The sequence below is a fragment of the Natator depressus genome, chromosome 1 (assembly GCF_965152275.1).
Source record: "Natator depressus isolate rNatDep1 chromosome 1, rNatDep2.hap1, whole genome shotgun sequence".
Lineage (NCBI taxonomy): Eukaryota > Metazoa > Chordata > Testudines > Cheloniidae > Natator > Natator depressus.
Genome location: NC_134234.1, coordinates 116,747,326 through 116,762,376, shown reverse-complemented (window position 1 = coordinate 116,762,376; position 15,051 = coordinate 116,747,326). Strand labels below are relative to the sequence as shown.

At 43.2% G+C, this 15,051-nt stretch overlaps 2 protein-coding genes across 2 annotated transcripts; both read right to left on the bottom strand.

The window, feature by feature from the left end:
* Positions 1–971: 971 nt before the first annotated feature.
* Positions 972–1,394, bottom strand: LOC141982855 (histone H2A-like). The gene has a single exon (XM_074945296.1). It carries the CDS (start codon positions 1,392–1,394, stop codon positions 972–974), a length of 423 nt encoding a protein of 140 aa, XP_074801397.1.
* Positions 1,395–8,529: 7,135 nt separating this feature from the next.
* LOC141982847 (histone H2A-like) lies at positions 8,530–8,967 on the bottom strand. Its single transcript, XM_074945282.1, has one exon. It carries the CDS (start codon positions 8,965–8,967, stop codon positions 8,530–8,532), a length of 438 nt encoding a protein of 145 aa, XP_074801383.1.
* Between the last annotated feature and the right edge of the window lie 6,084 nt (positions 8,968–15,051).

The following is a 15,051-nucleotide window of genomic DNA, read 5'->3' as shown; positions in this document are numbered from 1 at the left end:
CGGACGTCTGAGAAGTAGAGCACCCCTGTTAAATCCTGTCTCCCCTATTGCAAGGGAGTGCTTTAATCACTGCATGCAGAGTTAAACATTTGGGAGCAGCAGCACCTCCTCTGGCCACCGACCGGCTTAGGCCCTTTGGGCAAATTAGGCAGCCATACATCCATCTTCCCTGTTTATGGATTGCCTAGAGTGAGGGAGCAGCACATATGCCCAGGGGCATAAACCTAAGTACTGAGTAAGCTGAGGAGCCTACGGGGTTCAGAAGGAATTTTGTGGAGTGTAGTGGAGCCTATAATTGCTCGTAGGGGCCTAAATCCAGATTTAAGCACTTAAATGCCTTTGTGAAGCTACCTCAAAGACCAAATAATGCACAGGTGACCATCATTAAAATTACCAGGGCAGTCCTTCTCCACCCCTTACAGCAGAGGAGAGAAATCCACACCTACTGTATCATTACTATAGGGAAACCCAAGTCAAGGTTTCCCTAAACGGCCTAGTGCTTTTGAGTGACCAATCTGAGATACTATAAAAAGGCCCCACTTACCAGAAAGTGCTGAGCACCCACCCTCTGGAAATCAGGCCCATTCAAATTAGTCTCACTTCATGCACACGCAATCATTAGTTTAAAATCTTGGCCCCAAGTTTCCTTAAATTAAGAAGTAGTGGGACAGCAACTTCCTTCTCAAGTGTCAGATCACAGTTCCTCCATCCACCAATTTCAGAAAACCAGTTTCACGGAGTTCTCTATGCACTAAGTATTTATTTCAAAGACATTTAAAAAAAAAAAAAAAAACCCCAACAACAACCCCCAAGAGGGAGTCCTTCGGAGGTTCAGTATTTACAAGCAGTGAAGACATACAGTCAATATATAAATATATGGATTACAACCAAGAATCCAAGGTGCATGAAGTGCTAGTGTTGTGGAGAAAGCCACCCTCAGAACCAGCACACTTTCAGCCGGTGAGCAGTTACTAGAATTCCTGTGACTGGCCATCTTTCAGTCCTTGCTTAGGCACCTTTGTGGTCTTGGGAACAAGAGCAGGAAGGATGTTGGGCATAACTCCTCCTTCAGCAATGGTCACACCGGCAAACAGCTTGTTCAGCTCTTCGTCGTTCCGCACAGCCAGCTGGATGTGTCGTGGCCCAATCCTGCCTTTCTTGTTTTCATGGGCAGCATTTCCTGACAGTTCCAATATCTCAGCCGTCAGATATTCCAGCACAGCTGCCAGGTAGACCGGAGCACCAGCACCTATTCTCTCAGCATAGTTCCCTCTTTTGAGAAGTCGGTGGACACGACCCACCGGGAATTGCAGGCCAGCCTTTGCTGACTTTGTTTTTCTTGGTAGAAGTGTAGGTTTTGCAGCCACCACATTTTTCTTTCCACGTCCAGACATCCTAACATCAATCTAGTGTAGAAAAGGAGGTGAGGGGCAAGTAAGAGTGACCATTAGCCAGAGGCTGGTCTACACTAGAAACTTAGATTGGTTTAACTGTGCTGCTCAGGGGTGTGAAAAATCCACACCCCTGAGTGGCATAGTTATGCCTCCTGAAGTCCCCATATAGACAGCCCTAGGTTTATGGAAGAATTCTTTCATTGACTAAGCTCCTGCCTCTTGGGGATGTGGATTATCTAGGCCAACAGGAGAACCGCTGGGCAAGGGTAGATTATGGTTTTGTGGGGCCCCAGGCCAGAGCATTGGGAGCCCTTTCCCACCCCTTCTGCTTGCAGGATAAGCCCCCGTGCCATGACCCCACTCCTCAGCAGGAGAGGGGCAAGCCCCCATGCCCACTCCCTGGCAGGAGTGCTGGGTGGGCAGAGAAGGTCAGGGTGCCCATTTTTCTAGGGGCCCCATTAACTAATCTGCCACTGGGCATAGGAAGGGTCTACAGTTAAGCATTATAGTGGCATTGCTGTAGCATTTTAAGTGTAGACAAGCCCCAGGATGTCATTATAATATCCAAGTGTTTCTTAAGCTATAAAGAAGCAGGCGCCAGTAATATGGTGGCAAGATTACATTCACCTTCCCACCTTTATTTGTTCTCTTTAGGAGGAAGGTCCTGATTTTAAGAGGCCAACTTATTAGCTGTAGTTTATCAAGTGAAATGCCTCACACTCTCTTCTGAAGAAGGAGCCTGTTTGAGTCAGGCAGCTGGTTAGAAGTCCGGTGAAGGAAAAACCGCAGCCCATCAAGAGTCTCCAGTAAATTCAGATGTCAGGTAGAAAAAGCAATGAAATTTTTTCCTGCTGTCCAGAGAGAGAAGTGTTGTTGAGGCTCAGGGTCTTCAACCCAAGATATCTGCTTCTGAAAGAACAGGCGAGGCCCCTTTCTAAGAGGAACGGTCAAATTGGTCAAGAGGTAGAATACATACATTAAGGCTTTACACATTCAGGATTCTTACAGCTTTGAGAAGCTCTGCATGAAGACTGTGTTAAGAGCCTCTCCTACAACACTGGGGACCCCAGGCAGGAAAACTAAGCAGTTTCACCAAATCTGCCCCAAAACACACAAACTGGTAAGCAACTACAAGACAGAAGGATTTTAGAATTTTCTTATGTTGTAGAAGCCCCTTGAAGTGAGTTTAGCGATCCTGGAATAAGGGGACTTCAGTACAGTTTGAAGCTTTTAAAAAAAAAAAAAAAAACAAAGGCCACTAAGTTAGTAGTAACTGCTACTGTTCAACATATGCACCTTATTATTAGGTAGCTAGAGAGCGGTAGCTAGGTTTCAGTACAGTTATTTCCAGGATTTGGTAGGGAGGGGGAGCCACTATGATTATTAGAGAATGAAGATGTAGGAGTAGTGAAAGTTTTCTATTTACAGTTGGTGATAGTTGAGTAGGGTGCCAGATGCAAAGCAAGAGGAGTTTAGGCAGACAGTTCAGAAGCTGAACAGCAATGTCTTCAGGAGATAAGACCTTACCTCATATCATGATTATGGAGAAGCTAAACTAGTGACTTACACAGACTAGAAACAGTAACTGAAGTTATTCCATTTAGAAACCTGCCTTGCACTACATGTCAAATACAGCTACTTAAGGTCTACTTAAACTAAAATTCATAGATCATTACAGAAGACACTTCCCCCACCTAAAATAAGGTATACTTTCCCTTGTGAGAAACAAACACACTTTTACCTTAACCAAATCCTTTACTTATTCTCCTGTCTAGGAACACTACTTTCTGAATCTAACAGATTCCTCTTCTTGTAGAAACTACTCTTTAAACCCTTCAGTAATAGCCACTCATTAGCAGTGTCTACTCCAGATTGTTTGAGCCCCACCTGGATTATTGATGATTCAGTTACACACGCACACACCCCAGAAAGCTTCACTTGATTGTAGGGAGAAGAGAAAAGCAGCATAAACACCTGTGAGGCTGAGGATGTTTCTCTATTAGTTGATGAGTTAGGTAGGCCTTGATCCACAAAGCCTTAGTTAGGTGCCTAGCCAATGAATGGGGAGAGACAGGTGCCTCAGAATGCAGTCCACAGAAGCCAGCACACTAGTAGGTGGGGATCCACCTACACTAAGCAGTGGGAGCTATTGATGGGTGTCTTAAGCCCTGCCCCTCTCACAGAGATAGGTGCCTAAATCCAGGCCTCAAGGAGGCACCTATCTCTGCTGGCGATCCACAACAGGAACCCCTTTCCTGCAGTCAGGTGGCTAAGCCATTTCTTGTGAGAATGAGCTAGGGAAGCCCTTAATTCAATTCAAAACAATCTTATAACTTTTAGCCCATGAACCTTTGACAGGGGAGACTTTGGTTCAATTCCCCCCTACCCTGGTGAGGGCAGAAGGATTTGAACAGGAAGAGGCTACCTCCTGGGAACGGTGCTCTAATGACTGAGCTGCGTGACATTCTGATGCAGGGCTCCTCCAGTCTCTGCTGTTGCAGCTGTTCCACTCTGCATAAATATTAAAGAGTGTCTGGAGCTTCAGCACTGCATTCTGGGGCCCTCTGCCTCCAGGAGGTGCCCTAGGCACCAGGCTATGGCATTGTTATTTTTTCCTCACTCCCTCTCCTCCAATGACTATTTAAATATGTATACACAATGGGACAGTTCCACCAGAAGATACTGAGGGCTTCCCCCACCCATCAGAATATCCCATAGCTCGGTGGTTAGAATGCTCTCCTGCCAGGTGGAAGACCCCTAGTAAAAACCTTGCTCCCCCATCAGGCAGAGGGAGAAATTGAAGCCAGGTTCCCTATATACCAGGTGAGCGCATTAACCACTGAGCTAAAAGTTATAAGGTTTGCAAGGGTAGCAATGCCTCCTCTGGCCATATTTTGAATGGGTCCTGATCCAGTAGGTGACAGCTGAGCACAACTACTGGATCAGGCAACCCTCCTATCTCCACCCAGTTTGTGGATGGCTTAGGCAGGAGATTGGGCATGTGCCCTGCTGCCTGAGGCAGAAACGTAGGTGCCTAGGGAACTTTCCCAGTGAAGATACAGGCACCAAGTAAATATTAGGCACATACATGGATCAGCGGCAGCTGGAGGGGAGTTTTGTGGCTTGCAGTGGAACCTAAAACTAGGATTTAGGTGCCTCAATCTGTGGTTTAGGCACCTGTACCTTTGTAGATCTGGGTCTTAACTGCTCTGTGACCCATTTTCCCCATTTATAAAATGAGTATAATTTATTACTCTACCTCGCTGGGTTGTTCTGAGCTCTGATTGGCTGATATTTTTAAAAGGGCTTTGAGCTCTTCAGGTGGAAAGTGCTATATAAATGCTAAGTACTAGAACTGATTTTAAAAGTATCTAGGACATACCTAACGGCTTCCAAATTACGAACCTTTATTTAATTCCTCAACAAACTCAGGGCTAGTTTAGCGTTTCCATGAGAGCTGATTTACTACTTTTAAAATGTTTGTGAATATCTATTGACATCAAAATGTTAATTAATTTGATAGTTGATGTGCCTAGGTGTCTGTAGGTAGCTACTTTCATTCACTCCTAGCCAAGCACAGATTGGAACGAGTGCCCTACACCATATTCCTTTAAGATACCCAAGCCTAGGCAGACCCCCTTCCAACAACATAGAGCAATTTGAAGACTCAAGGCCTTAGAAATCTCTGCCCTGTTACATATCCCCATGTCTGTCTGTCTGTCTGTCACTGAGTCCATGATTTTCATATTAATATATACGTAGTCCTGACTTATGACATATTGGGTCTTTTGTTGTATGCCACGTAGTTGTAGCCACGTCAGTCCCAGGATATTAGAGAGACAAGGTGGATGAGGTCTTGTCTCTCTAATATTGGGTCTTCTTCTGGTGTGGGAAGATAACTTCTTTAATTGAGAGCTGACCAGCTGAACAGTGAGCTCCAGGGAAAGCTCACAGAAACAGTCATAATGATGGCTTCCTGTACTGCTGCCACTATGAAGCTGAACTGGCAAACATTGGGAAAGCTGCAATAAATGGTTTTAAGAGGTTCATTATATGAATTCAAACAGTTCATTGCAAAATAAGTATTCTGATCAAAATAAAGGGACCTCTGACTCTTTCCATTACCATGGCTGTGTAAGGTGTGGCAAGTGGATTGTATAGGTTTAGCCCCAGAGTATTCAGCTGTCTGAAGTGCCATCTTTCAGAAGTCTTTTTGCCTCCCTTTGCTACCAGCACACACCCCATCCTCTTCTCATTTTGAAAAATTCACTGCAGCCTCTCTCCCCTTCACTAACTTGCTACACCCTATACAACCCATAGAGGGGTTGCTACTATACTCTCCCAGTCCAATGTATACTCTGTGAAGGGAGGTAGTTAGCCTGGGGCACGGCTTCCTTTTCCCTCATATGTGCTACCTCCATCTCTGTAGAGCCAGACTTAGGATCTTTGTTTAGAAAAAAGAAATTAAAGTTAAGTGGATAATCTAACTGATACCATCCTCTGCGGGAGTCTGGGAGCAAACCTACCAGTTAGAACCTAAATTTAGCGAGTCACTTTCTCCCATGGCTGCCCGAAGATGTTAGCAATGGAGTGAGTTATTTTTTCACAACACTTTCAAAACAAAAGGTGTTAGTTTCTTCTCTCTCCTGCCCCCTGCTCCCCCCAAAAAAGAGTGGGTAGAGAAATTTCATTTTAATTAAAAAACATTGTCTTAGGTTAATAGATTATTCACCTTTTATTTTTCAAAAAGCTTTTTCTCATCAGAAAGGAGCTAGGTGAAGTGTTTGGCCAGCCTTAGCCCCTTGTTCTTCTACAGCAGCAGAGGTCAGCCTGCATGGAACGTGGAGGGAAGATAGTAGGACCATATTTTCCCAAAGGGAAAACAGGACACTGCACAGGGCCAGCCTGAGACACCCCCCACCCCATGGATGGGGCTAGCCCAAGGCCCCCCACCACCTGCTCACTTGGGGCCAGGCCAAGACCCCCCCCTCACCTCTCTACGCAGGGCTGGCCCAAAACTCCCTGCCACCAGCCTGTATTGCACTGGCCCAGCCTGAGCTGCTCTCCTGAGTCCTCCCTCCTGCATAGGACTGGCATTGCCTCACCTCTCATCCCCTCTACACATTCCTCTGCACTCTGCTAGGGGTTGCACCCCACTTTTTGAAAAACCATGCATTTGATGATCAGTTGGCAAGAGCAAATAGGCAAATGCCCAGTTTTGCCAAAAGAGACAGGGCAGCATTTAAAAAAGGGTCTGTCCTGGCTAAAACAGGACATATGGTCACCCTAAGGGAAGAGGATGGAGACCTCATGCTATTACCCAGCATGAAGTACATGTAACAAGCATAAGTTTCTTTTCTCACTGACCCCACTTCTGTGAAGCAACAACAAAAGAGCCACATATGTTGAGACCACAGGTCCCTTGAGCCCAGCATCTTGTCTTCTGATGGGGGCCAGTGCCAGGTGCTTAAGAGGAAGTGAACAGAACAGAGCAATTTCAAGTGATCTATCCCCTGTTGTCTAGACTCAGCTTCTGCCAGCTGGAGGTTTAGGGACATCCAGAGCACAGGTTGCATGCCTGACTCTTAGCTAATTAGAAACATGGCTGGCTCCAGGCACCAGCAAAGAAAGCAGGTGCCTGGGGCAGCCAATAGAAAGGGACAGCACTCTGTCAGTCATCGGGGCGGCACATCCGGGACTTGGGCAGTGGGACCTACAGTCCCTCTCTTCCTCTTTGGCAGCAGCTCAACCAGGCTTAGGTTTTTTTGTTTCCCTTTGCCGCTTGGGGCAGCAAAAAAGCTGGAGACGGCCCTGATTAAAGAGACAAGTTGAGTGAGGGGATATCTTTTATTGGACCAACTTCTGTTGGTGAGAGAGACAAGCTTTCAAGACCGAGCTCTTCTTCCAGTCTGGGGAAGGTAGTCAGAATATCACAACTAAATGAAAGGAGGAACAGCTAGAATATGCTAACTACTTATGTTAAACTAAGGGACACTTAAGGTAGAGTAGCCTGTTACTACCTGTGCAGTCATAGGATAAAAGCACACAAGTCCTAGTCTACAGAGTTAAGTAGATGCAAGGCAGTTCACATCAAATCCAACACTCTGGTTTGAATGGGACATTCCAAATCCTGGGTAAAGGCTCTACTAGCTAAATGGGAAAAATCCAGCTATTCAACTAGAGCAGCATCACAACTGACCTCTGTGGCCCAGAGGAAAGATTCTCAGCTGCCTGTTGAATACCTCAAATGTAAGGAAAGGCCAAACCATGGCCCAGGGCTTCCCATCCTGACTAACTGGTGGTGGAAGAAATAGTAACCAGCCCCAAAATAGCTAAAACATAGCTATGGCAGGAGTTACCCCTTCTTTGAGTACTGAGCACCTCAATGGGCATGACCTGCCAAAAGGCAGTGAGAAAGGAGTGACTCTTACAGAGATTTAGATTTAATTCACAATCAGCATGGAGGGTATCCTACCTTTTTAGACAAGGTCTCTGAAGAGGCAGAGAGAACTACTCATGCTGATCCATTTAAAAAAAAAAAATCACAATGGCTTGCAGCTGATCAGTGAGTAATAAATCCATTCTACAATGTTCATGACTATTGAAGGTACTGGACTCAACTCCATTACAAATTCATAAATGAAGATGGATTTGTTATTATTTTAGCATATAGAAGCAGAGGTCTTCCTTTTCCCTTCATCCCTCCTGGCTGCAGAGTCCTCCCATCTGTATTACATCCATAGGTGCAAAGAATCTGTGCTCTCTCCCTCCCCCACTCTTTTTTGAGAGATTTAATTAGACCTTGGAGTTCAACTCAGGGTCAGAGGCCAGGCTAGCTCTCCTCTTAACATGCTTGCTTTGAAAGTGCTAGAGAAGCACGTTTGTGGCTTAAGAGCTACCAGCTAGACTTTTCCTGGAGAAAGTGTTAATACTCCCCACTCCTTGAAGGGAAGACAGTAGATTGAATCAACTGCTGAATTCTATAAAGTTTATTACAAACATCTAAAACACATACAAGCCATTAAAACAATCACCCTGAGTAATATTTAGCAGTGTTAGCATATCTAAAGCATTAATAAAAATGAGTCAATGGTCACCAAGTACAGAAGCCCAGCCAAGGAAACGTAGGAGTAAGTCAGTGGCTACTGGATTGTTCTTGGGAAGCAGCAGCATCCCCTCTTGGTAAAGGCTCTTTAAGAGTTTTCTTGGGAAGAAGCTGGGAAAGGATGTTGGGCATAACTCCTCCTTCAGCAATGGTCACATCGGCAAACAGCTTGTTCAGCTCTTCGTCGTTCCGCACAGCCAGCTGGATGTGTCGTGGCCCAATCCTGCCTTTCTTGTTTTCACGGGCAGCATTTCCTGACAGTTCCAGTATCTCAGCCGTCAGATATTCCAGTACGGCCGCCAGGTAGACCGGAGCACCAGCACCTATTCTCTCAGCATAGTTCCCTCTTTTGAGAAGTCGGTGGACACGACCCACCGGGAATTGCAGGCCAGCCTTTGCTGACTTTGTTTTTCTTGGTAGAAGTGTAGGTTTTGCAGCCACCACATTTTTCTTTCCACGTCCAGACATCCTAACATCAAACCAGAGAAGAAGAACTAGGTTACGACAGTGTTACAGCTATAGTATAAGAGCCAAAATGGTACCAAGGTTAAATATATACCCTCTTAGTCCTATACCTAGATTTATTCACAAATGCACGAGAGCCCCCCCTCAAAACCCACCTAGACAGCTCCCTAATAATTTGTTCAGCTTGAAATACAGCTCACCACTAGTAATCCCCTCTTTAAGCCATAGATCTCAAAACAGATTTTGTTTAACTTTGGTGAATCATTGTCTCCCATGCCTGCCTTAAGTTAGCAAGGCAGCTAGTCAAGAATAGTCTACCCAGAAACCACTTTTAGAGAACAATTTTGGTTCCCCTTGCCAAGAGAAGGCCCATGTGTCACCATCCACTCTGTTCATATTACATAGGAGCAGATAGCTATTTTCAGATTTTTTTTTTTTTTTTTTTTTAAATAAAACAGAGGGATAGTTGGTTCTCCTAAAGATGCTGCGTCTGTATAGACTTATTTTCTGCTTCAGAGCAGCCAGGCCTATTCCCAAGAGACACAAGTAAGGTCTTACCAACAACTTCTGAAGCAACGTAATCTTAAAATGCTCCCAGTAGTTTTTTCACAGGGCAGTGGGTGTTTCGTGGGGGATTTTTCTGCTAAAGGAAGAAACCTTTAGGCTCCCTAAGGCTGTTTTGTTTTTTAAATAAAGCTAAACAAAGACCTTCAAGAACCCTAAAGTAGACGATAGTAAGAGTAGGGAGTCATGAAACTTATTTCTCTCAAAGCACAAGCATCAGTAGGGATTACTCTTCACAGTTTTTACTTTCTCAGTAGATGCTCACTAACTAGTTTTCACCACAGTTAGTGCAGGTGATATTAGAGTTCAGAGGTCATCAGCTTAATATAGAGCCATTAAAGCTCTTCTGTGTAGTACTGGTGAAAGGTAGAGTACAGTAGGAAAACAAACTGATCTTAAGTCTAGGATTCACAGTTGTGTGAGCATAATTTCCCTTAAGATCTCAAAAATCCTATGTCTATTAGGCTAGGACAAAACAGTAAGGAAAACAAAATAGCCCTACATAGTCACATATAGAGTCAAGAAAAATCCTAGATATGAACTAAAGACATAAGTTCTACCTTACATACATCTACTAATACCCACTATTGTTTTTTTTCCAAAGCAATGCTTCCTTTGAAATACAATATCTTCACCTTTCAGGTATATATCATAACTAAAAATCAGGGCAAACCTCCCATTACCTTCAATGAACTTTACTTCATCCTCTCCCAAGCTTGCTACCAGCTCTATCCAGCAAACTCTTCTTATAGTAGAAGCTAATTGCCTTCTTTTTAATCTCTCAGCAGTAGCCATCCTATTAGCAGCTTTTATTCTAGATCAGCTGACCACCTGGATTATTGATGAGCCATTCATTCCCCAAACTAGTAAACTTTATTACAGATGAAAGCAAGAAATTTATTACCAACACCTGAGAGATGGAGGAAGTTTCTTTTATCTTATCTGAATTAAGACTGGAAATAAGGGTGAACTGTCTCCAATTGATTTTTAGCTGAAGTCAATAATTGGCAGTGACACCACTTGTTTGTTAAAGAGTATAAAAAGTAAACTCTTAAAGAGTTTGTTGCTAATACTTGCCTGACTATGTTGAAGCTGACTAACAGGGGCCTAAGCACCCTTAGGTTTAGCCTGTTTGTAAGTGCCTTGATCAAATGCTTAGAAAATGTTTTGTTATTGTTTGGATGCAATAAATTGCTTATTATTTAGGCATATTTAGACCAACTGCATAAAGTACTCTTTGGGTTTAATAAAAGAATTTATGGTTAAATTGGTATTTGGTGATTTCTCATACTAATAATTTCAAATATTAGTAATTCCAACAATCCATTTGTCTGAATTGCTGTTAAAACTGCAGGTCAGTCTGCATACCTAGGCTGTCTAGCCCAGATGCATAAGGGGGCTTGGATGTTGCAATACTCAACATTGCAATACCTCATTTTTCGGCAGCTTGAAAATCATGGGATCTACAAAGCCTGATGTAGGTACCTATGCTCCCTATACAATGCTTGGAGAGAGACAGGTGCCAAGGAAAGGGATCTACAAAAGCCAGCACAGTAAGTAGGGAACAGCCTATGATAGACTATGGAAGATGTTGATAACGGGAGCGTGTCCTAATCCCCACTTCTCTCACAGAGTTTGGCATCCAAGTCTCAAGGTTGGAGGGGGGTGCCTGTCTTTGCTTAGGGTCTATCAGAATGAGTTGGGTGACTGCCTCAGACCACAAACAAAAAGATAAGGGTGGTGTGGACAAGGCATAAACCTCCCTTAAAAATCTTTAACTCAGTGATTTTGCTTCTTGTGCATCCTCAGAGATTGCAGCAAGGGGCCTGGTAGGGAGTTAGGTTGGAGATTAGGGAAAAAAATTGATAACTGTCAGGGTGGCTAAACACTGGAATAAATTGCCTAGGGAGGTTGTGGAATCTCCATCATTGGGGGTTAAGAGCAGGTTAGACAAACACCTGTCAGGGCTGGTCTAGATAATACTCGGTCCTGCCACGAGTGCAGGGGACTGGACTAGATGACCTCTCGAGGTCCCTTCCAGTCCTATGACTCTATGATTAGGGTATGCACATCAGATGTGGAAGACTGCAGTTCTATTCTCCCTTGTTGCTGGATGAAAAGGGATTTGAACAGGGAATCGACTCCCATTCAGGTGTGTGCCCTAACCACTGGACTATAAAGTCATTCTTATTTTGTCTTTTCTCCACAAAGTAGAATGGTTTCAACAAGAGAGATTGAGGGAATACCCCCTGCTGTCACCCTCACATCAGACTGCTCCATAGCCCCACTTAGTTAGCTGAGAGATGATCAACATCTGTTCACTTTGTTAGGCAGAGCGGGGAATTGAACCAGGGGGCTCTCACAGCTCAAATGAGAACCTCAACCACTGGGTTAAAGGGGAGGCTTCTTCAACCAGCCATTTTCTGTGAGAGGCCTATAATCACCCCTACTGGATTGAGCCCTGCTGGCAAGATGTTCCTCTGCCCATCCTTCCCTGGTTTCAGGGCTCTGCTGGGACTTAGGCTGGAGATAGACACCCAGCTACCTATCTGAGGCAGCAGCGTGAGACCCTAGAGGCAACAAGTTAGGCATAGAGAGGATTTTTATGGCAAAAATGTAGGGGCTGAGTGAGTTTAGACACCTACAGGGTTCAGCAGCAGCCAACCAGGGGTTTTGTGATCACAATGGTGCATAAAACTAGGACTTAAGCACCTAAATCTAGGCTTTAGGCACCTAAGTTCCTTTGTGGATCTGGCTATCACTGAGTCCCAGCATAGCACAAACTGGAACCAGCAACTAAGGCCTCAGTTCTGCAAACATGTTGGAATTGGTAATAATATCTGAAGTTATTTATATTGATATGGGAAACCCCCAAAACACTAATTTAACCATAAATTCCTTTATTAAATCCAAAGGTCAAATTGTACTTTATGCACTTACTCTAAACATGCCTAAATAATAAGCAATTTACTACATCCAAACAATAACAAACCATTTATAAGCATTCTGACCAAGCTACTTACAAATGGGCTAAACCCCCGGGTGCTTAGACCCATATTGGTCGACTCCAGGGTGGTCAGGCAGGTAATAGCAATAAACCCTTTCAGAGTTTACTTTTTATACCCTTGAACAAAGAAGTGATGTCATTGCCAGTTACTGACTTCAGTTGAAGACAGTTAACCCTTATTTCCAGTTTTAATCCAGCTAAGATTTACAGCCTCCTTTTACAAAGGCCTTTTCTCCACTCCATCTTGCTATCCAACGGTTTTCCCATTGCACCTGGGTTCACACAGGTTGTAACACTGGTATGTGGGTTGGGGAAGGGCTGTTTTGGCTCATTTTAAGACAGATTCTCTGTTTGATTGAAAACCATCAGCAGTCACCGGTCAGAGGCCTTCTTTTCAGGAAACTTCCCCTTATCTCTTTAGTTATTCTGTGCACCAGACATCCTCCCTACTTTATTCTTCTGGTCTTATTACTTATTATTTCCAAGGCCTTCTTTATACTTGCTAGTCAGGGCCTTTCTTTATAACACATATGTAGTTCCTTAACCAAACTTAAACTAATTTTAATTCTTTAATTTTATACTTATCCTACAACATGTATGCACTTTACACATATGAGCCCCAATTGTGCAAACGCTTGTGTATGTGTTTATCTTTACTATTGTGAATAGCCCCATTGAAATCAAAGGAACTACTCATAATAGTCAAGTTACGCACATGTATAAGTTTTTGCAGGATTGATGCCTAAATTAGTAGGTTAGAAAAGGGCATAGTGATTATTTAAACAAAGAAACATAGAAATGCTGAAAATGAAGACTGGATGTATTGCAAGGATTTCAATAAAATATCAATGAATAAAAATGGTTGATATTTTCCAAATCAGTAATCTCAGTCTCTGAAGTGTTCCTCTCTCTCCTCCTCATAATTTTGTTATGTCTTTTGGAGCTGATTAATGCCAGAGGTGTCATTTCCTCTGGATTAATTGTTCTGACAGTAATGTTAGTGAGCTGTCCTTGCTTAAAAACAAGAGGAATAGCCCTAGTCTAGAAGGACAGGAGTCTTAAATGCACATTAGTTTTTTCTGAGAGGGGAAAAAAGTATGAAAAGGTAAATTATTGGCTTACAATATTTTAAATGTACTGTAATCCACTGCTGTCTTAGTATGTGATGCTTTTAATGTGAAGGACTTTTTCCTTCTAAGAGTGGACCTTTATTCTCTACTACCACACATATGTGACTGAAATGTCACAAAGAAACATTAAAGCTTTTTTACTTGGGTGTAAGTTCAGACCTGAACTTTACTACATGTAAGTGAGAAGCTATGGGGAAGTAATAAATCACATGAAAAGAGAACAGGAAGGGGTCTTTCCTCTATCATTTTGAAATACCAAGTGTAATTTCCTGCACATAGAAAAATCTTACAGGGAATTTATATTAGATGCTCTCACACACTGTTTTCCTCATTATCTAACTAACTAACCTCGTTATCCCTAGCCTGATTCTTGTTTGCATATTTATACCTGCCTCTGGAAATTTCCACTACATGCATCCGACGAAGGGGGTATTCACCCATGAAAACTTATGCTCCAATACGTCTGTTAGTCTATCAGGTGCCCCAGGACTCTTTGTCGCTTTTACAGATCCAGACTAACATGGCTACCCCTCTGATATTTGTTTTCCTTCTGAGGATCTCTTGGAGATAGTGATGGTGAGCAGGGAAGAGCGTGGTAGAGTTCTTGAATGTAGGGGCAACTAAGAGACTCAGATGCTAGACCCGCATGGGAAAAATCTCAGACTACCTCTGTTCTAAGCTTATGATTGACTTGTCTAAGCTGTTACTACTAACAAGAAAAGCAGGAGATACTTTGGGAAGTGACACCTCTCTGTAGCACTAGACCTGTGTAAATGTATGAATATATATCTCCATAGAAATTAATTTAGTGACATGTCAGAAGGGTTAAATGTGGTACGTTGCTAAAATATCCCTACGCTGAACAGTCAATATAACTAAATAATTACTGACCTACTTTTAGTACTTGTATATAGAGCTGGCTGGAAAACCGTTCTGTTTTGTGAAAAATATTGAGGTTTTGGAATTGTTTTTCTTCTCCATCAGAACAGAAACGAGACCTTTAAAAACGTTTTGCCAAAAAAAATACCCTCCTCCCCCACCAAAATAGCCAATCACTCAATGATTTGGGCTCTCACTTGGGGATGTGCAACTTCAGGTTTAAGTCCCTATTCTGCATGATTCAGAGCAGACACTTGAACCTAATGAGTCTCCTACACCCCAGGTAAGTACCCTAAACACTGGGCTGTTGTAGGGTTTCTGGCTTTCTCTTCCTGGTTTTGGCCAGAAAAACTCCATCCTGGATCTGAAACACCTTCCCAAAAAGGTTGGTTGAAACCAATCTGTTTCCACTAAAAGTTTTGGTTCTGACAGTTTGAGATTTTTATTTATTTATTTATTTTTACAAATCAGTTCTACTTCTATACCACCTAGTCCTACAGAACTTCA